This window comes from Salvelinus sp. IW2-2015, unplaced genomic scaffold (genome assembly GCF_002910315.2).
Source record: "Salvelinus sp. IW2-2015 unplaced genomic scaffold, ASM291031v2 Un_scaffold990, whole genome shotgun sequence".
NCBI lineage: Eukaryota > Metazoa > Chordata > Actinopteri > Salmoniformes > Salmonidae > Salvelinus > Salvelinus sp. IW2-2015.
In genome coordinates this window covers 335,413-357,123 of record NW_019942675.1, presented here as the reverse complement: position 1 = coordinate 357,123, position 21,711 = coordinate 335,413, and the positions used below count along the sequence as shown (strand labels likewise).

At 43.9% G+C, this 21,711-nt stretch overlaps 1 protein-coding gene across 3 annotated transcripts in view; it reads left to right on the top strand.

Moving 5' to 3' along the window:
* The window catches only part of LOC112069339 (ATP-binding cassette sub-family C member 5), an 85,603-nt gene extending 64,361 nt beyond the window's left edge, over nucleotides 1-21,242 (top strand). The window contains exons 12-29 of one of the 3 annotated variants that reach the window (XM_024136651.1): nucleotides 845-916; nucleotides 2,138-2,262; nucleotides 2,589-2,661; nucleotides 4,333-4,536; nucleotides 4,776-4,919; nucleotides 5,111-5,207; nucleotides 5,966-6,150; nucleotides 7,398-7,544; nucleotides 7,726-7,855; nucleotides 12,364-12,646; nucleotides 16,738-16,924; nucleotides 18,447-18,536; nucleotides 18,800-18,989; nucleotides 19,344-19,503; nucleotides 19,696-19,774; nucleotides 19,980-20,093; nucleotides 20,253-20,417; nucleotides 20,812-21,242. In XM_024136651.1, coding sequence (XP_023992419.1) covers nucleotides 845-916; nucleotides 2,138-2,262; nucleotides 2,589-2,661; nucleotides 4,333-4,536; nucleotides 4,776-4,919; nucleotides 5,111-5,207; nucleotides 5,966-6,150; nucleotides 7,398-7,544; nucleotides 7,726-7,855; nucleotides 12,364-12,646; nucleotides 16,738-16,924; nucleotides 18,447-18,536; nucleotides 18,800-18,989; nucleotides 19,344-19,503; nucleotides 19,696-19,774; nucleotides 19,980-20,093; nucleotides 20,253-20,417; nucleotides 20,812-20,913 — 2,547 coding nt within the window. In that variant the 3' untranslated portion in view covers nucleotides 20,914-21,242. Of the gene's footprint in view, nucleotides 1-844; nucleotides 917-2,137; nucleotides 2,263-2,588; nucleotides 2,662-4,332; nucleotides 4,537-4,731; nucleotides 4,920-5,110; nucleotides 5,208-5,965; nucleotides 6,151-7,397; nucleotides 7,545-7,725; nucleotides 7,856-12,363; nucleotides 12,647-16,737; nucleotides 16,925-18,446; nucleotides 18,537-18,799; nucleotides 18,990-19,343; nucleotides 19,504-19,695; nucleotides 19,803-19,979; nucleotides 20,094-20,252; nucleotides 20,418-20,811 lie in introns of those variants that run through there. The other 2 variants (XM_024136653.2, XM_070438514.1) reach the window with 2 other exon arrangements.
* The last annotated feature ends 469 nt before the right edge of the window (nucleotides 21,243-21,711 follow it).

Sequence of the window (21,711 nt, the reverse complement as noted above, 5' to 3'; positions counted from 1 at the left end):
TTGTGGGGGTGCTTTGCTACAGGAGGGACTGGTGCTATTCACAAAATAGATGGCATCATGAGGGAGGGAAATTAATGTGGTGGATATATAGCAACATCTCAAGACATCAGTCAGGAAGTTAAAGCTTGGTCGCAAATGGGTCTTCCAAATGGACAATGACCCCAAGCATACTTCCAAAGTTGTGGCAAAATGGCTTAAGGACAACCAAGTCAAGGTATTGGAGTTGCCGTCACAAAGCCCTGACCTCAATCCTATAGAAAATTTGTGGGCAGAACTGAAAAAGCGTGTGCAAGCAAGGAGGCCTACAAACCTGACTCAGTTACACCAGCTCTGTCAGGAGGAATGGGCCAAAATGCATTTATTGTGGGAAGCTTGTGGAAGGCTACCCGAAACGTTTGACCCAAGTTAAACAATTTAAAGGCAATGCTACCAAATACTAATTGAGTGTATGTAAACTTCTGACCCACAGGGAATGTGATGAAAGAAATACAAGCTGAAATAAATCATTCTCTCTACTATTATTCTGACATTTCACATTGTTAAAATAAAGTGGTGATCCTAACTGACCTAAGACAGGGAATTTTTACTACGATTAAATGTCAGGAATTGTGAAAAACTGAGTTTAAATGTATTTGGCTAAGGTGTATGTAAAGTAAAGTTTGAGGAGTTATCGTGGTTAACTGACCAGGGGAAATGCAGGGCTAAAACTAGAGATAAGAAAACCATCAGAATCTTTCGTTAGTTTTATTTTGCACTGTGATTCATCTTTTCACTGCCAATGTGTACATTGTACAACATGAATAAATGGCACTCAAATACACACCATACTACCCTGTGTCTCCAGGGGAAGCTGACTGGGATCTGTGGAAGCGTGGGCAGTGGGAAGACCTCTTTGATCTCTGCCATCCTTGGACAGGTAAGATATGTCTAACAGGCCTGCTACACTGGACGTGTCATTTCTTTTGCAGAGTGTGAGGCACTCCCGTTCATTGAAATGAAACCCGGCCGTAAGCAGGACAGCTCTGTGAGAGGCGTGCGCTGCTCAGCATAACATTCTTAAGAATCCGATGTGCGGCTCACGCCTGAGAGAACTTGATAAAGTGATTTGCACTCTGCTCACACGGCAAACGATACATGTCCAGTGTAGAAAAACGTACTGTTTTACCAACAGCCCTGCGTAGTTCCCTAATTAGTCTAATAAGAAATATACAAATATAGTGGAAACTCTTGTTGGCCCATGAGTACACCACTTCAATAACAGGCACGCACTGCAGTTCCTGTGGCCCTCCCTTACTCTCGTGGCGTACAGCAGGTCGTTAGCCACCCGGGGGAGACTCGTCGAGGCCTGGTGACAGATGGAGTATACATCACGAGGCGATGGCTCAATCTGCTGGACGTGCCAGGTCTCGACGGGCTCTCCGGCCAGGGCTAATTAGGGCTGATTGGGGATTGGTGAGTAATCAAGTGCTGATTGCTCACCAGCTGTACAAGTCCCATAAAGCTGTCAGAAGGGCAGTACACGTGGGGGAGAGAAGGACTCCTGTATAGTAGGGGACGGTACCAGAGGGAGTTCAGTTTTTGATCCCCACAGGATACAGCAAGACCCGGAGCCCAGAAGACGGTATCCCGGAGAGGGTCTCTTGGGGGAGACCTATTATTTTCTTTTGGACTATTATTTGAATAAACACCTTTGAAACTGAGCTAATCCTACTCTGTCCCTGTCTGATCTGTGTAAATGTTTTGACCCAACCCCCTGGTCTGCCACACTCTATAGACAACTGTTGACTAAGATGCATGAAGCCCAGGGGCCTGTTGGAGAGGGTGCACCTTTACTGTACGTTCAGATATAACATGATTTCCTTGTCAGGTAGAATGGGGAATCGTGTTGGCTTTATCCTTTACAATTCTATCTGAACGTTTTTACTTCACTCAAAACATGGTGTGAATGGTTTTATGGTGAAGATGCCCCTAGACGCTGATCTGGCGTCAGTTTAGCATTTCCCCCACTCATGGTTAAGGTTAGAAGTAGGGGAGTGGAAGCTGATCCTAGATCTGTACCTAGGGATACACTTCACCGCGGAGCATGTGAGTGATTGTAGGATGACCTGTAGTGACCTGTGACCTTTATGACCTTAAGATGACCCTGCTGGAGGGGAAGGTGGCAGTGAACGGGGACTTTGCCTATGTGGCCCAGCAGGCCTGGATCCTCAATGCCACGCTCAGGGACAACATTCTCTTTGGGAAAGAGTACGAGGAGGAGAGGTAACGGAATGAAACTACTGTTTTTTTAAAAACATTTTTATATATCTTTATTTTTTTGAGGTTGGACAGTGAAGAGGAGACCAGAAAGCTCGGTGAGATTGCGAGTCAAAAGGGCAGAGGGTCGGATTCGAACCCATGCCGACACTGGTAGCCTAGGCTGGCCGTACATGTGTGCTGGGGTACACAGCATTAAACACTGGAGCACACAGGCCACAGGAATGATACTACTGTGAGAATCGATTGGATTAATGTACATAGCGATTTCTAAGGTGCTCCTCCATTACCCAATATAGCTCTGAAGTATAATTCCACTGTGTGTGTTCCAGGTTCCAGGCTGCTCTGAGTGCATGCTGTCTGAGACCTGACCTGGCTATTCTGCCCAACGCCGATCTGACTGAGGTGAGCATTATGAACTGTTTATCCACCATGAAAATAAGACTTTGGGCCTTATTGTGTCTAGATGAGCAAAAATGTTCTAGGTCCGCACTAGGGCTGTGGCGGTCATGACATTTTGTCAGCCGGTTAGTGTCATGCAAATGACTGCCGGTATCACAGTAATTCACCATTAATTAACATAAACCCGATTAGCATCTCGAGGCCTCCGTTCATACAAGCCACTGATGTGGGCCTTTGGAACATCTACATTTAAAAAAGTTTAATAAATCCAATTTACTATACACCATCACAATAAATCCATGATTTATTTTAGGCAGGTCTAAAGAAACATAACGATATATAGTGTTTCAGAAGAACAGAATATGAGTTGGGCTGACTGTACTGTATGTTATCTGGCTATGCGCCATGCCATAGGCTTGAAGGCTAGTTCATGTAGCAGACAAGATTTACATATAAGTCCCGTGCCATTATTTTATATTTTATGATTTTAGAGTAAGAAGAATATAACTTCTCTGAATAAAATAGAAAGGATATTTTTCCCATTCCCGGAGCAAGTTCGCATATGAAGTGGCTATGTTAAGAATAAAATCGATCATTTGAAACAGATCCTTTGCGCTATATTTACAGTTATTTGGCAACTTTAGTTGTGAATGATACAAACCTTAGAATGTCTTAGAAATCAAAACGTAACGTGCATTCGGGAAGTATTCAGACCCCACATTTTGTTATGTTACAGCCTTATTCTGAAATGGATAAAATACATTTTCCCAATCAATCTACACACAATACCCCACAATGACAAAGCGAAAACAGGTTTTTAGACATTTTCATTTATTAAATTATTTTTACATTTGTTTTGTTTTGCGGGTACTATTTAATGAAGCTGCCAGTTGAGGACTTGCTCTCTTGCTCAGTTGTGCACCGGCGATTCCCACTCTTTCTATTCTTTTACCCCTACCTACATGTACATTTTACCTCAACTACCAACACGGCTGCTACTCTGTTTATTATCTATCCTGATTGTCTAGTCACGTTTACCCCTACCTATATGTACATATTACCTCAACTACCAACACTGCTGCTACTCTGTTTATTATCTATCCTGATTGTCTAGTCACGTTTACCCCTACCTATATGTACATATTACCTCAACTGCCTCGTACCCCTGCACATTGACTCGATACCAGTACTCTTGTAACTAGCCTTGTTATTGTTATTTTGTGTTATTATTTCCTTTTTTGTACTGAACAAAAATATAAACGCAACATGCAACAATTTCAAATATTTTACTGAGTTACAGTTCATATAAGGAAATTAGTCAATTGAAATGAATTCATTAGGTCCTAATCTATGGATTTCACATGACTGGGAATACAGATATGCATCTGTTGGTCACAGATACCTAGGGCAGTGGATCAGAAAACCAGTCAGTATCTGGTGTGACACATCTGGTGTGACAAATCTCAACAGGATCATGGGCCGCCGGCCATATCAATTTCTTTATTCATTTTTATTTGTATTAAAAAAAAAAAAAAATCATCCAGCCTACTCAACTAAAAAATGGTCCAGCCCATCTGGCATTTGCCAGAATTGCCAAATGCCTAATCTGCCCCTGCACCTTCATATGTATTGTTATTATATTAATCAAACAATGAGTCCATTATGTCTCTTCAGATCGGAGAGCGTGGCGCCAACCTGAGTGGCGGGCAGCGCCAGCGGATCAGCTTGGCACGTGCCCTGTACAGTGACCGAGCCATCTACATCCTGGACGACCCGCTCAGCGCACTGGATGCGCACGTGGGCAACCACATCTTCAACAACGCCATCAAAAAGCAGCTCCGCCACAAGACGATCATCTTTGTCACTCACCAGCTGCAGGTGAATACTTTATATATTTTATATGGTTTGCAAAGCACTACATAAGATCTACATAAGATACATGTGCATAAGGTCTAGATAAGCTACAGAAGGTATTTTATTAACCTTAAGAAGCAATTATTTGTTATAACATTTGTTTGGTAGGACTTGGGTGAATGCCAAATTTCCTGCACAACAGCATTTTCTCATTGCTAGGTTGGGCTCCAGGGAGGGGGAATTAAATCTCACTGTGTGTGTAGTACCTGGTGGACTGCGATGACGTCATCTTCATGAGGGAGGGCAGCATCACGGAGCAGGGCAGCCACGAGGACCTGATGCGTCTCAATAGAGACTACGCAGCCATGTTCAACAACCTACAGCTGGGAGAGACGTCCTTCATAGAGGTGAGCGGGACAGGTGTGTGTGTGTATAGACAGTTATGCTAAAAAATATATGTTTTCGAGTACAATTTATTTCAGATGTCCATCATTGATGTCTTGTTTAAATGTAGTTTGCATATGTCATGTAAATTGAGTGTGGTCTAAATTGTGGTTGTATTGTGGTTAGCATATGACATGTCACTGTTCCTCAAAAGGTGCCAACTAAGAAGTCTGGGAACTCCCTAAAGAAACCCCCAGAGAACACGAAGTCTGGATCTATAAAGAAGGACAAGCCTGTTAGCAAAGACAGCGGTATGGAACAATTCTACTAGCTACAGAATGTGCGTGCATGCGGACTATTGGGGCTCCCGAGTGGCACAGCATTGCAGTGCTTGAGGCGTCACTACAGACCCTGGTTCGATTCCAGGCTGTATCACAACCGGCCGTGATTGGGAGTCCCATATGGCGCCGCACAATTGGCCAAGCGTCGTCCGGGTTTGGCCGGTGTAGGCCGTCATTGTAAATGAGAATTTGTTCTTAACTGACTTGCCTCGTCAAATAAAGGTAAATGTAAATGTAATTGTCCTCAGCTCCTTTCCCTCAGTCATAACCATAAAGCACTTGATGAATGAGAGCCATGTGGTGGAATGTTATCCATCCTTTATATCTTCTAGTGCTTTGATAGAAAAGGAGACTGTTAAAGAGTATTGAGACCGAGGATTATGTAACATGTCTGCAAAACAGTCCTCAAAAAGCCATGAGCAAAGTTTACTAAAATAACCATCACACTTATAACACACGTGACGGCATTTTATACACAACTCACAAGGATACACAATACACAAGAATGTAAATTATTGCGGTCCTCTCATGAACACATTATGAGTGAAGTTCATAATTCTTTCCACAATTAGTACCGGTATTAACTACTTTTCCCAGAGTTCAGTGCTAATAGAAAATAACCTCGTCCCCAGCTGCTAGGTGGGCGGAAGTGTCTTGGAATTAGATTACACCCAGCACAGCCTCTATCCCTTACTAAACCTCAACCTCCCTCTCTCCTCGTCCCCCAGGCCAGCTGATGCAGGTGGAGGAGCGCAGGGGGGGCTCGGTCCCCTGGTCTGTGTACGGCGTCTACATCCAGGCCTCGGGTGGAGCGCTGGCCTTCCTCCTAATCCTGGCCCTCTTCGTCCTCAACGTGGGCAGCACGGCCTTCAGCAACTGGTGGCTCAGCTACTGGATCAAGCAGGGCAGCGGGGTGAGTGGCACAGGTGGCATCGGATGGCAGGGAAGGGGTGGTCAATGTCATTTCATTGTACTGGTCGATTCTGGAAGCGAATTGGATTTGAGAGTAGAAAATTCTGCCTCGAAAGTGAATGGCACTTTTTGGATTTCAATTAATCCATTTTATATACCCTGGGCATCGGAGTTGGAAAATGTTAACTTGATTTGGAAAATAAACTTTACTGTTTACAACTGTGTTGCCGTTGATCTGTCTTTTTTTAGTTTAGATTTTAAATCAATATGCAGACACGGTAGTGATGTGAAAGTCTGTTCCTGATCACACTTTGCCCCAATGCCCAGGGTTGTGGGTCAATCTCTTATCTATTCAGTCAATTCAGGAGATGAATTGGAATTGTCATTTTCTTTCTCAAAATCAAATCTCCAAGAGACAGCCTTATTTACTTACTGAGATTCGTTTTTTTAGGCTTTGTTTAGGCCTAAACTTTTGGAGGGATTAGGTCAACATTCTGGATGTCCTGAAAGCTGCCAGACATACAAACTGAACTTGTCGTTGGAGAAAAAGTAATGTGCCTTTGTTAGAAACTGTAGCAACAATAACTTGGGAATAGTAGTCACTAAACTCCCCAACACTATTAACTGAATGGGTCAGTTTTCACACACTAGTGTTGGTGTGTTGAGATATGGACAGACACTAATCAACTAATCAGTGGTGAGAGCAGGTGTAAGGGGAGAGGTGTACTTAAATATTAAATGTGTACATTTGACCTTGATGTCAATATGTCTGTGCGCGTGTGAGGGGGGTGTGGTAAGGTTTAGTATATCCATATGTGTATTTCTGAGGAGACTGACTGTTTCCCTTGCCCTTTGAACCGAATAGCAGCATGCACACTTGATGGGCAACATAAGGGTCAGTAGACAAACTGCTCTTCCAAGGACTTCCCAAGGCCTCTCACAGCCCCTCCCCATGCATTCATCTTCCGGAGAGAAAAGCTAATTTACAACAATTCCTTTGTTTCATGTAGTTATTTTCCAGATGCTCCTTGAAGCATCTTGTCATCGAGTGCTTTAAGGGGTTAAATTAAGCTCCTTGCACAAAGGCACGACATCAGAAGATACCTGGGGTCAAAAACCATTAGCCTTCTTGTCGCCAGGTTGTCTCACCTTTACTGACCGACCTGGGATTTGAACCAGCAGCCACCCCCCCCAGAATACTGCCATATCTGAGTGTTCTGCGTATTGAATATGCTGTCCTGTGTGTAGAATACCACGGTGTTGGTGGGGAACAGTTCGGTTGTGAGTGAAAGCATGAGGGACAACCCCCTGATGCAGCGCTACGCTGGAGTCTACGCCTCGTCTATGGGTGTCATGCTGCTGCTAAAACTGCTGCGCGGCATCATATTTGTCAAGGTAAAAGATCAGATTGTTGTATGTGTGTTTTGTCTGGTACTATGTGTTTGCGTATGACCCCAGGGTGATTTCTCCAATGGACTGATGGGTGAATCTTAATAAACTAAACTACTAAACTAAAATAGATCATGTATGAAGTAAAAATCCCAAAATAAAGTGACTACTATTATTGTACCCTCAGGGCACTTTGCAGGCTTCGTCCAGGCTTCACGAGGAACTCTTCCGGAAGATTCTCCGCAGCCCCATGAAGTTCTTTGACACCACGCCCACTGGACGTATCCTCAACCGCTTCTCTAAAGACATGGACGAGGGTATGGACCAACTGGAGCAGTCCTCTGACACATGTACCTGGGTTGTGTTCATTAGGCATCAAATGGAAGAAAACCGACTGAAACAGGAAGGGACTACCTGGAGGTCACTCATTTTCGTTTTCCATTACAAAACGTTTCAAACTGCTTTCTGGCACATTGCCTAATGAACACAACCCTGTTGTACTGTACGAATCTACAAACAGCAAATTAAAAAGGATTACACTTAAAGGGATAATTCGGGATTTTGGCAGTCAGATGAACTTGTGGTTTACCATTTTTATGTCTCTGCGTCCAATATAACGGAAGTTAGAGGTAGTTACTTGAGCCAATACTAACTAGTGTTAGCTTAATAACTGGAAGTCTACAGCAGGGTTATTCAACCGGGGCTACTGCAGGGGGTCTGCGATTAAAAAAAAATATATATATATATACAGTACCAGTCAAAAGTTTGGACACACCTACTCATTCAAGGGTTTTTCTTTATTTGTTATTATTTTCTACATTGTAGAATAATAGTGAAGACAAATAGCACATATGGAATCAAGTAGTAACCAAAAAAAGTGTTAAACAAATCAAAATGTATTTTATATTTGAGATTCTTCAAAGTAGTCACCCTTTGCCTTGATGACAGCTTTGCACACTTTTCCCTCTCCAAGAGGGAAGTTTGTCCGGTTCAGTAAAGCCTCAAACATAAATTGTCCGCAAAACACTGAAATGGGTTACTTCTATGTGAATTAATGAGGCGGAACAAATTGTTGTTAGAAAATACAACTTGTTAGAAAATAATTAGAAATTGACCAGTTGAAGCAGCCAATCGATAATTAGCTGGCAGCGTGTGTGTTAACTGTCCTGTTACATAACAATCACATTTTGGAACAGTGAGTGCCTTCTGAAATCATGTGCATAAAACAACTCATGCTGTGGCGACCTTTAGAACTCAAGTGTGACAATATTAAATACACAGTTGACAGTGCATGTTAGAGCAAAAACCTCGCAATGAGGTCAAAGGAATAGAGAGCTCCGAGACAGGATAGTGTCGAGGAACAGATCTGTGGAAGGGTACCAAAACATTTCTGCAGCATTAAAGGTCCCCAAAAACACAGTGGCCCACATCATTCTTAAATGGAAGAAGTTTGTAACCACCAAGACTCGTCCTAGAGCTGGCCACCCAGCCGAACTGAGCAATCGGGGGAGAAAGGCCTTGGTCAGGGAGGTTACTAAGAACCCTATGGTCACTCTGACAGACCTCCAGCATTCCTCTGTGGAGATGGGAAAACCTTACAGAAGGACAACCATCTCTGCAGCACTCGACCAGTGAGGCCTTTATGGTAGAGTGACCAGACGGAAGCCACACGACAGCCCGCTTGGAGTTTGCCAAAATAAACAATATTCTCTGGTCTGATGAAACCAAGATTGAACTCTTTAGCCTGAATGCCAAGCGTCACGTCTGGAGGAAATCTGGCACCATCCCTACGGTGAAGCATGGTGGTGGCAGCATCATGCTGTGGGGATGTTTTTCAGTGGCAGAGACTGGGAGACTAGTCAGATCCTTGATGAAAATCTGCTGCAGAGCGCTCAGGACCTCAGACTGGGGTGAAGGTTCAACTTCCAACAGGACAACGAACCTAAGCACACAGCCAACCCAATACAGGAGTGGCTTCGGAACAAGTCTCTGAATGTCCTTGAGTTTCCCAGCCAGAGCCCGGACTTGAACCCGATTGAACATCTCTGGAGAGACCTGAAAATAGCTGTGCAGCGATGCTCCCCGTCAAAACTGACGGAGCTTGAGAGGATCTGCAGAGAAGCTTGTAGCATCATACCCAAGAAGACTGAAATTGCTGCCAAAGGTGCTGAGTAATGGGTCTGAATACTTATGTAAATGTGATATTTCCGTAGTTTTATTTTATAAACTTGCCAAAAAAAACAACTGTTTTTCCTTTGTCATTATGGGGTGTTGTGTGTTGATTGATGAGGGGAAAAAACGATTGAATCAATTTTAGAATTAGTCTGTAATGTAACAAAATGTGGAAAAAGTCGAGGGGTCTGAATACTTTCCAAATGTAGTGTGTGTGTGTGTATATAAATACACTACCGTTCAAAAGTTTGGGGTCACTTAGAAATGTCTTTGTTTTAGAAAGAAAAGCACTTTTTTTGTCCATTAAAATAACATCAAATTGATCAGAAATACAGTGTAGATGTTGTAAATAACTATTGTAGCTGGAAACGGCAGATTTTTTTTATGGAATATCTACAAAGGCGTACAGAGGCCCATTATCGGCAACCATCACTCCTGTGTTCCAACGGCACTGTGTGTTAGTTAATCCAAGTTTATAATTTTAAAAGGCTAATTGATCATTAGAAAACCCTTTTGCAATTATGTTAGCACAGCTGAAAACTGTCGTTCTGATTAAAGAAGCAATAAAACTGTCCACCTTTGGACTAGTTGAGTATCTGGAGCGTCAGCATTTGTGGGTTCGATTACAGTCTCAAAATGGCCAGAAACAAAGATCTTTCTTCTGAAACTCGTCAGTCTATTCTTGTTCTGAGAAATGAAGGCTATTCCATGCCAGAAACTGCCAAGAAACTGAAGATCTCGTACAACTCCCTTAACAGAACAGCACAAACTGTCTCTAACCAGAATAGAAAGAGGAGTGGGAGGCCCCGGTGCACAACTGAGCAAGAGGACAAGTACATTAGAGTGTCTAGTTTGAGAAACAGACTCCTCGCAAGTCCTCAACTGGCAGCTTCATTAAATAGTACCCGCAAAACACCAGTCTCATCGTCAACAGTGAAGAGGCGACTCCGGGATGCTGGCCTTCTAGGCAGAGTTGCAAAGAAAGAGCCATATCTCAGACTGGCCAATAAAAATAAAATATTAAGATGGGCAAAATAACAGACACTGGACAGAGGAACTCTGCCTAGAAGGCCAGCATCCCGGAATCGCCTCTTTACTGTTGACGTTGAGACTGGTGTTTTGCGGCTACTATTTAATGAAGCTGCTAAAGTGCCAAAATTCAGCATTTTGACATGATCCGTCTGTGCACCCTCTGTGACTTCCATAAAGATTTTAACCCACTTAACCCCAATATTTCTCCCAAGTTGTCACCACCATTGTAAAGCCCTATTTATTTTGTTACTTTGACAAAGTAATTTCTGAAGATTATTATGAATTTCATGTGACTAGTGATTCATTTTAAGAGTCAGTAGAAAGGCATCTTTAGTGTCCTTAGTTTTCATAACTGTAACCTTAATTGCCTACCGTCTGTAAGCTGTAAAAAAGCTCTAAAAAAGTAAACACGGTCCCTCATTTTAAGGTCAACCCTGTTACGTGAACTGTCATTTTAATATGGTTTAAAAATAAATATTGTTTTTCAAAAGAAACATTGAACGTCTAATAGTCAAATCAAGCAGGGAGCTGGTGTATTTTCTTTTTTTTGTGGTGGTGGAAAACTGAGTGTTAATATGTAGTTCGTTTTTTGTGAAGCTAGCATTCAATTGCCACTCCCTGTTGCACACCACAGGCTTCCATTTCCCCATTCACACGGGGATCGATTGCTGATTTAAGATGAAATCGTCAACCCTGTTACGGTCAACCATGTTACTTTATTTGGTACTTAATAGGCACTTACTATAGTCATTTTTTTATTTAACCTCTTGATGGGAAAACATGCTTTTTATTAAGTTGAACATGTGCTTTTTATGAGAATGTTCAAATCAGGTGGGAAAGAAAAAATACATACAAACATACACATCTCAAAAGGCACCGAATTGGTGGAAAGACCCAATTACACTCACTGAAGTATCTGACATAGGCTTTGAAAAAGCACCCGCGAATAGGCTACCTTTGCACAAGTGCCGCTGGCTGCTGTTAAGCTTTCTTGACTTGGACATATGGCTAACAGTCGCTCTTAGGGAAAATGTGTTTGGAGTTAACTTTCTAGCTAATAGGCTATGTTAGAGTTTACACTTCCTCTTCCAATTATAATGTGGGGAGGTCAGAATAATGAAAATCTACCACATCTGTTCATTTACTTCTCCTTGCTATTATCGTGATAAGATAAGACATTTTATTTATTTATTTTGTCCCTGGGCAAGAAAAGTTTGAAGTCCCCTGGTCTACAGGACGGTCCCATAAACTGCCAGTCATTGCGCTAACGCTAGTTAGCAATTTCATTTTCGCTAATTGGCAACTTCCTTCAAACTGAACTCAGAGACATAAAAATGATATCCATGAGTTAATCTGACTCTGGGGAAGTAGATGAAGGTCTTCATTGCCAAAATACTGAAATATCCTTTTAACATGAAGCTGCTTTTGTACTTGTGTGTTACACTAAGTACTGTAACAACAATGTTGTTCCGTACAGAGCAATTTCATAATGTCTTTGTAACTGTAATGATAGCAATAAAGTTGAGCATTTTTGGTGATTACACAAGTGGAATAAGTAATAGTCACTGAACTATGTTTCTTTCTCTCTTCCTTCTCTCTCCCCCCTCTTCCTCCCTCCCAGTGGACACGCGGCTGCCGTTCCAGGTAGAGATGTTCATCCAGAACGTCATCCTGGTCTTCTTCTGTCTGGGCGTGATCGGCAGCATCTTCCCCTGGTTCCTAGTGGCTGTGGGCCCCCTGGTGCTGCTCTTCACCATGCTCCACATGGTGTCGCGCGTGTTCATCCGCGAGCTCAAGCGCCTAGACAACGTCACCCAGTCGCCCTTCGTCTCGCACATCACCTCCAGCATCCAGGGCCTCTCCACCATCCACGCCTACAACAGGGGCCACGAGTTCCTGGACAGGTGAGCCGTTGAGGTGTAGGGTGAAGTTGCCTCTAGACATTGATCTGGGGTCAGTTTGACATTTTCCCCATTAATGGTTAAAGGGATACTTTGGGATTTTGGCAATGATGCTCTTTATCAACTTCCCCAGAGTGAGATGATGTGGATACCATTTTTATGTCTCTGCGTCCAGTATGAAGTTTGAGGTAGTTTCACAAGCCAATGCTAACTAGCTTAGTGCAAAAAAAATGGAAGTCTTTGGGTACAGCTAGCATTGATAGCGCTAATGCTAGTTCACGTTGGTTTGCAAAACTAACTTCCTTCATACCAGAGATGTCGGGTCACGTGACTTGGACTCAAGTACTACTCGAGTCGCAAATTTTGCGACTTGACTTGGCGGAAAGAATACGCATTTGCCACTCGACTTTGACTTGAGCATCTATGACTTGGGATGTAACTTGAGCTGTATGAGTCAAGAGATGAGGGAGACTTGTTTAGATTTCCCCATCCCAAAAGGGCATCACCTTCCTCTCATCCTCTCACCTCCTCTCGCAACACCTTCTGTTATTAGCCAACCAACCTCCACAGACCGCAACTCGCATCCAGTGGGCGGGAGTGGGGTGGGGACAACAACACTCGACTCTAATTGTACATTTCTAGCTAAGGTGAGGTAATGTTCTCGAACTTACTAGCTTGCAATGGTTCCCAGAGTTTTTAACATCCCTATGTAGGCCTACTATTAAAACATTTTTACACGAAAATGTATCTAAATACATAGATAATTACCGACTGTATAATAGCAGGTTCCTTAAATATGCGCATTCATGAATTCAAACCAAAAATATGGTGACATTGAGATTTTGTCATCTCCATCATATAGCAAAATGTTTTAATACATTTTTTAAATCGTATTTTATAGCTTTGATGAATACCAGAAGAGCGAGATGATCAGCAGCCTCACATTTTCCAAATCTGTACAACACAAACCATCCACAGCAAAAAGCTATCACCAATTCCATAATGTCAGACCTGATTGTGGATTGTAAACATGCCCCTGTCTATCGTTGAACACGAGCTTTCATCACTTTTTGTCAGTTGTTGATAGCAAATACTCCCCAGTGTGTTGCAGAGCCATAACCTCCAAGATTGATAACCTGGTTGCCCGACAGGGAAGCAAAACTCAAAGACCAGATGACACAAGCTGACCGCATCTTTGTCATAGTAGACATATGGTCTGACAGAAAGATGAGAGAATTCCTTGGAGTCACCGCCCACTGGACTGAAAGTGCAATCTGCTGGGTGGTAACCGCTTTAGAGGATCACACACAGGGGAGCGAATATGCGAGCAGTTTGCAGGCATCTGTGACTAGTATGGGATCAAACATAAGTTGATTACATTATGTGACATTGCAGCTAACATGAAATAGGTGTTCAGTGTGCTTCCCAAGTGAAGAGGAAGAGGCTTTCCATGATGATTACCACCTAGATGATCCAGACATATGGAATAACCTGGAAGTTGAAGAACAGGAGACCATCAACACTACTTTGGGTAAAAACGCAGTCTGAGGCAGGTGAGAGCAGTGCTTCATTGCGACTACCTGAAGTTGTCGGATGCTGGAAAAGGGGGCATAAGGAATTTATATTTTCATTGAGAGTGTGGAAACTACTGAAAGAGTTGGCGATATTCTCCAGCCTTTTGCAATGCCAGCATAATGTGGAGCGTGTGTTCAGCCATGGGGGAATTATACTGCGGCCCCATACCTCACAAATGGGTGATAGACTCTTGACCAATTTTGATCTTTTGCAAAAGCAATGCATTGCAAGAGCGAGGGAATGAATGATGATAATGTAGCATAAAAGTCCTTAGATAATCAAAGATAATTCGTAAAAATCCAAATAACTTCACAGATCTTCATTGTAAAGGGAAACACTGTTTCCCATGCTTATTCAATGACCCATAAACAATTAATGAACATGCACCTGTGGAACGGTCGTTAAGACACTAACAGCTTACAGACGGTAGGCAATTAAGGTCACAGTTATGAAAACTAAGGACACTAAAGAGGCCTTTCTACTGACTCTGAAAAACACCAAAAGAAAGATGCCCGGGGTCCCTGCTCATCTGCGTGAACGTGCCTTAGGCATGCTGCAAGGAGGCATGAGGACTGCAGATGTGGCCAGGGCAATAAATTGCAATGTCTGTACTGTGAGATGCCTAAGACAGTGCTACAGTGTGACAGGACAGACAGCTGATCGTCCTCGCAGTGGTAGACCACGTGTAACAACACCTGCACAGGATCGGTACATCCGAACATCACACCTGCGGGACAGGTACAGGATGGCAACAACAACTGCCCGAGTTACACCAGGAAAGCACAATCCCTCCATCAGTGCTCAGACTGTCCGCAATAGGCTGAGAGAGGCTGGGCTGAGGGCTTGTAGGCCTGTTGTAAGGCAGGTCCTCACCAGACATCACCGGCAACAACGTCACCTATGGGCACAAACCCACCGTCGCTGGACCAGACAGGACTGGCAAAAAGTGCTCTTCACTGTCGAGTCGCGGTTTTGTCTCACCAGGGGTGATGGTCGGATTCGCGTTTATCGTCGAAGGAATGAGCGTTACACCGAGGCCTGTACTCTGGAGCGGGATCAATTCGGAGGTAGAGGGTCCGTCATGGTCTGGGGCGGTGTGTCACAGCATCATCGGACTGAGCTTGTTGTTATTGCAGGCAATCTCAACGCTGTGCGTTACAGGGAAGACATCCTCCTCCCTCATGTGGTACCCTTTCTGCAGGCTCATCCTGACCCTCCAGCATGACAATACCACCAGCCATACTGCTCGTTCTGTGCGTGATTTCCTGCAAGACAGGAATGTCAGTGTTCTGCCATGGCCAGCGAAGAGCCCGGATATCAATCCCATTGAGTACGTCTGGGACCTGTTGGTTTGGAGGGTGAGGGCTAGGGCCATTCCCCCCCAGAAATATCCGGGAACTTGCAGGTGCCTTGGTGGAAGAGTGGGGTAACATCTCACAGCAAGAACTGGCAAATCTGGTGCAGTCCATGAGGAGGAGATGCACTGCAGTACTTAATGCAGCTGGTGGCCACAACAGATACTGACTGATACTTTTGATTTTGACCCCCCATTTGTTCAGGGACACATTATTCAATTTCTGTTAGTCACATATCTGTGGAACTTGTTCAGTTTATGTCTCAGTTGTTGAATCTTGTTATGTTCATACAAATATTTACACATGTTAAGTTTGCTGAAAATTAACACATTTGACAGTGAGAGGACGTTTCTTTTTTTGCTGAGTTTAGTAATAAAATACATGTATAATATGATCTTTGACTCAAGTTTATTATGTAGTGTACTAGTAGTGTAAAAAAAGGCATTTACATTTGCATAAAACCATTGACTTGAGGACTGGAAACTCAGTATTAGGGACTTGTGACTTGACTTGACTTGAGCTGTGGAACTTGGGACTTTACTTGAGACTTGCCCATTATTACTTGGGACTTGAATCGAGACTCGAAGGTTAAGACTTGAGACTTGCTTAGGACTAGCAAAATTGTGACTTGGTCCCATCTCTGTTTCACACTGGACGTAGAGACATACAAATGGTATCCACGAGTTCATCTGACTATTTGGAAGTAGATAAAGGGCTTCATTGCCAAAATCCCAAACTATCCCTTCAGATTTAGTATGCGGGGAAGCTAATCCCAAATATGCTCCTCCAAACCCCTCGGATCAGTCTCGTTAAAGATGCACTATGGAAGTTTAGTCTATAATTGTTTACGTCATATGTTCACTTGAATGTTGCCTCTATGGTTTATATATGATGTCATATTAATATATGTATTATCTCATGAAATCACACAAATCCTCAGTTATAGGCAAACAATATGCCTTTGTTCATGAGTGTGGGGAGGCATTAACTTTCTTTACAGTGAGGTCATGTCTGTCTATTCTGTCCATTTAGGGGAGCACCCCCAGAGACAAAGTTCCATATAGCCCCTTTCAAGTATCCTAGTTCCTTGATGGCTAAAGCGAGAAACCAAGGATTCAGAAGTTGTACTTTTTCCTCAAGCTTCCCGTCTGTTGTGGTCTCCAGGTATCAGGAGCTCCTGGATCAGAACCAGGCTCCTTTCTACCTGTTCAGCTGTGCCATGCGCTGGCTGGCCGTGCGGCTGGACGTCATCAGTGTGTCTCTGATCAGCATCACAGCGCTCATGATAGTCCTCATGCATGGACAGATCCCCCCGGCCTACGCCGGCCTGGCCATCTCCTACGCTGTGCAGGTCAGTGCCTCTGCTTTGAAGAAATCCCTCGCTACGGGGGGGGGAATCTTAACTTCCACTTAAATGGGTTAGCTTGCTAAAAATCCAAGAGGAATCATGGGGGCATCTGTAAATGTCATGGCCTTTTCTTTTTTACATTGCACTGATGCCCCTATCACACTTGTGCAGCAGCAGTGGCTGTTTTTGTAGTGGCTGTTTTTAAGAAAACCGGACCATGGATTATAGTTTCTCCTGGCCCATAGACGACTTTCAGGTTGAGGACACATCTTACTAATTTTCACTTATTTATGCATTGATGTTAATGGATGACTAAGTGATGTTTTTTTACACACATGGTGTGACTCAGTTGGTAAGAGCTTTGTGCCAGCAATGCTTAGGTTTTAGGTTCCATTCCCGCAGGGATGACATTTACTTACAGTATGCAGTACACTCACTGTACTGTAAATGGTTCACGATAAAAGTGTCTGCTTAAGTGGCAGATATATTATAAAATAGATGCTTTTCTCTTACCACCACAGCTTTCCTCTGCCTTCTTCCCCTCACTTTTCTCTTTACTTAGCAGTATTACTCCCCTAGTCTGTCCCCCCTTTACTCTCTGTTACTTCCTCTATCTTCTCCTCTGTTTCTGTCACTTTCTCGTCACCTTGCAGTATTACTCCCCTAGTCTGTCCCCCCTTTACTCTCTGTTACTTCCTCTATCTTCTCCTCTGTTTCTGTCACTTTCTCTTCACTTAGCAGTATTACTCCCCTAGTCTGTCCCCCCTTTACTCTCTGTTACTTCCTCTATCTTTTCCTCTGTTTCTGTCACTTTTCTTGTCACTTAGCAGTATTACTCCCCTAGTCTGTCCCCCCTTTACTCTGTTACTTCCTCTATCTTCTTCTCTGTTTCGGTCACTCATCTTTCCCTTGGTTGGTTGTTATATATCTAAACAGAGCTGTCTGGATCCATTATATTGAATGACAAAACATCTTATAGATACTTATTAGAAACTTGATTAAAAGAGGACATGGTTACAGTAGTATAGATGACATTAATACATATAATTGTATAAATTGTTAGGTTGTAACTAAACTCACGGACGACTAGTAAAGCTCAAACCAAGTTTATTCACCCACTGGGTCACACAGCTGCATAAGACAGACATATTTACACAAGCACTGGTATTTAAACCTTCCTCCTATGCTGAGTCTTCTCCGTACACATCTGGACAGCCACTACAACTCTGTTGCTAGACTTCTTTAGTGATGCCTGTTCTTTCTCACTTCATCTGACCTGACCTCGGCCCACATTCCTCACTCCTCCCCAACTCCTGGCTGTCCTGTTGACTTGTACCAGACTGTGGCCCTTCTCCTTTCCATAGGATACCTAATGTCTAACAATAACATGTTCTGACAGAACGTAAATGTTCTGCATTTCCCTTCTCTCCCTCAGTAACATTAAAAAGGATATTTCATATTTCAAGTTTAGAACCCATTAAAATAATGTCTTATCCCTCTCTCCCTCTCACTCACTCTCTTTCAGCTCACAGGGCTGTTCCAGTTCACAGTCAGACTAGCCTCTGAAACTGAGGCTCGCTTCACTTCTGTGGAGAGAATTCACCACTACATTGAGGTTACTGCACTACTAATACATGGCACTGCACACTCTCACTGCATATGTTGTCTCACTACCACTGTGACCTACAGCGTGTTTTCATCATTCTAAAACTAGGAAACCCTAAGAAGACAGATGTCCTAGAGTTTTTCAGAGTTACTTTAACTGCACATTTTAAGCATTTTGGGCTGCAATGTATGTGTTTGAAAGGTGCTAAACAATTGAAGTGCAGTTTTATTATTATGATGAACCCCAGAGCGGTCTCCCCTGCTTTCCCCCAGTCTCTAGCGCTGGAGGCCCCGGCCCGCATCAAGAACAAGGCGCCCCCACCAGACTGGCCCCAGGAGGGTGAGGTGGTGTTTGATGGGACTGAGATGAGGTACAGAGACAATTTGCCACTGGTTCTCAAGAACTTGTCCTGCACTATCCGGCCCAAGGAGAAGATTGGCATAGTGGGCCGGACGGGCTCAGGTCAGTGGAAACAGTCAGGGAAGCATCTCTCGAAGCAGTGCCCTGTTTGATCATGTATCTGAAAATCCTACCCATATAATATCATCTCATCTGTTTTACATCCAGGAACAAGGTCAATTTCACTTCATTCCTATTGAAACATTTATCTTTTTAAATTTAATCAAAAATCACTGAAAGAATGCAAATTACTTGAATGACTAGAACAGACAATGCCATTCAAGTCAATGCCATTCTGGTCTCTCGAAGGACATCCCTGAGCTGAGGTGGCTAGCTCCGGATGTGTTTTATGGCTTGTGACTGTTACATCATTCTAATTCTACAGAGTATGTCCTCCCTGTCCTGCTCTGTCCACAGGGAAGTCTTCTCTGGGTGTAGTTCTGTTCCGTCTGGTGGAGCCCTGTGGCGGCTCCATCAAGATAGACGGCATCAACATCTGTGACATCGGCCTGGCCGACCTCCGCAGCAAGCTGTCCATTATCCCTCAGGAGCCTGTGCTGTTCAGCGGCACAGTCAGGTGGGCACGCCACTCGAACTCTCACTGTACTATTGTGACTGTAAACGAACACTGTCACGAGCCTGGTCGTCCCGGATGTGGTTGTGTGGTCTTGCTGAGTTGGCACATGGGATTTTCCCTTTCGTCCCAATGTAATCTGGTGACTGCCGGTGCATTGTCTTGAAGTTGTCCTTGTCCTCTATCCACCCCCAGGTCAAACCTGGACCCCTTTAACCGATACGCAGAGGAGCTGATCTGGGACGCTCTGGAGCGGACACACATGAAGGAGTGTGTGAGTATCCGGGACTCGGGCGTCCAGAGTAAGAGACTACACTAGATGACTGGTTTTTAGAAAGATGCTTGTGGGATAGAGTTAGAGACACAGAGGCTCACAACGGCATTGGTAACACAGGACTGAGAAATTAGACCCATGTTCAATTTCCTGTCTTTGATTCAGTACTCTCTCTCTCCTCCCCTCCATCCATCCATCCATCCAGGTGTCTCAGCTGCCCCTGAAGCTGGAGTCAGAGGTGGTGGAGAACGGAGAGAACTTCTCCGTGGGAGAGAGACAGCTGCTCTGTGTTGCTAGAGTCCTGCTCAGACAGTGCAAGGTAGCCTACAAAATGGGAATTGAGAGAATTGTAATTTCCATGTGTGTTGACGTCCAATGGTATTCCAGGTAGCCAACCTTGTGGGTAGAAGGATAACTTTAATCTTCTACGGTCACAGCACCTTTCTGACTTAGGTCTCGGTGACCCCTCCCCTCTCAGGTCCTGATCTTGGACGAGGCAACGGCAGCAATGGACACAGAGACGGATTCTCTGATCCAGGAGACAATCCGCAATGCCTTTCAGGACTGCACCACCCTGACCATAGCCCACCGGCTGCACACCGTACTCAACTGTGACCGCATTATGGTGCTCAACCAGGGACAGGTACACACAACACAAGCTCATCTACTGTACATTCGCTCGCCTTTTACGAAAGATTAGTACTATGTGTGTAGCAGAACTAGCTAGCTAGTGAGTCCTGAAGCTGTGTTGCCCTGTAGCTCAACCTAAGCCACGGTTTTGGTAGGGCGGGAAGCTGCTTTGTGGTCACAAAGAGTTGTTTTAAACAAGGGTTCGAATCTCGGGTCGGTCATACGGAGGCGGAACGTGAGGTTACATACATTCACATTTCCTGTCTCTACAACTGGCTAATGGGCTTGGAAGGCTTTTAGGTCTAACTAAATCGTCATGTATGTAGTGATACTCCCCCAAATCTATGCTCCAAGGAATCCCTAAAGACTTGTTTTTTTTTGTTTTCCCCATCCTCCATTTCATTTAGGTGGTGGAGTTTGATGAGCCGTCCAAACTGCTGACCAATGAGAACTCTCGATTCTGTTCCATGCTTGCTGCCGTGGAGAACAAGATCTCTGTGAAAGGCTAAAATCGGTACAGGAGGCACAGACATGCCCTGGAGATGAGGAGAGGGGAGGACGCTCCCAAAGGGGTCCAGCCATCCGACAGCTCCCTCCGTGGTCTCACCCTCCTCCTCCTCGTACCCACCCTGAGCTTACCGCTCAGCCTGTGGAGGGGTGCAGCATCGGACCATGGAATTATAATTCTACGGTTGCATCAGGTCCTTGGTATAAGGCAAGGGCTGCCCTGAGGAGATGCTTGGTCAGAAGCCATTTCAGCTGGAATGGTCAGGGAACCACTGATACTGTACTGTCTTTAGTAATATATAAGAAATAAAGCTTTACATGTAGCTATATTCATAGCATAACTGGTCTGTTTTATAGGATATATCTATATATACATATATTTACAGTGGTAAAATATACTTTATTTTCTACTGACTCTGTACGTAGTTGTACGAAATGTATCATTGTATATTCACTCACTTGTTACCATCTTCGCGGTTTAACTTTGCTGTTGATTCTTTGCGACTTGAAACATCTGTAATCCTTTGTCTTGTGACTTGAACCCATGAGCCCTTAAACCCTGGCACAAGTGGTGATCTGTGGGGAATTGGTGCTGCTTGTCCTTAGCGTTTTCACTGGGCAATCAAAAGGGCGTGCTTAAAGATAGAAAGAACCCTGCTTAAAGGTAGAGGCTAAGTATTTTATTTTATTATTTTTAATGTACGGATAGCCAAGGAGACCACGTGATAAGAGCATGAATTTGACAATGTTCCTGTCCTGCTGAGCATTTCAAAATGTAAAGTGGTACTTCGGTTGTCAGG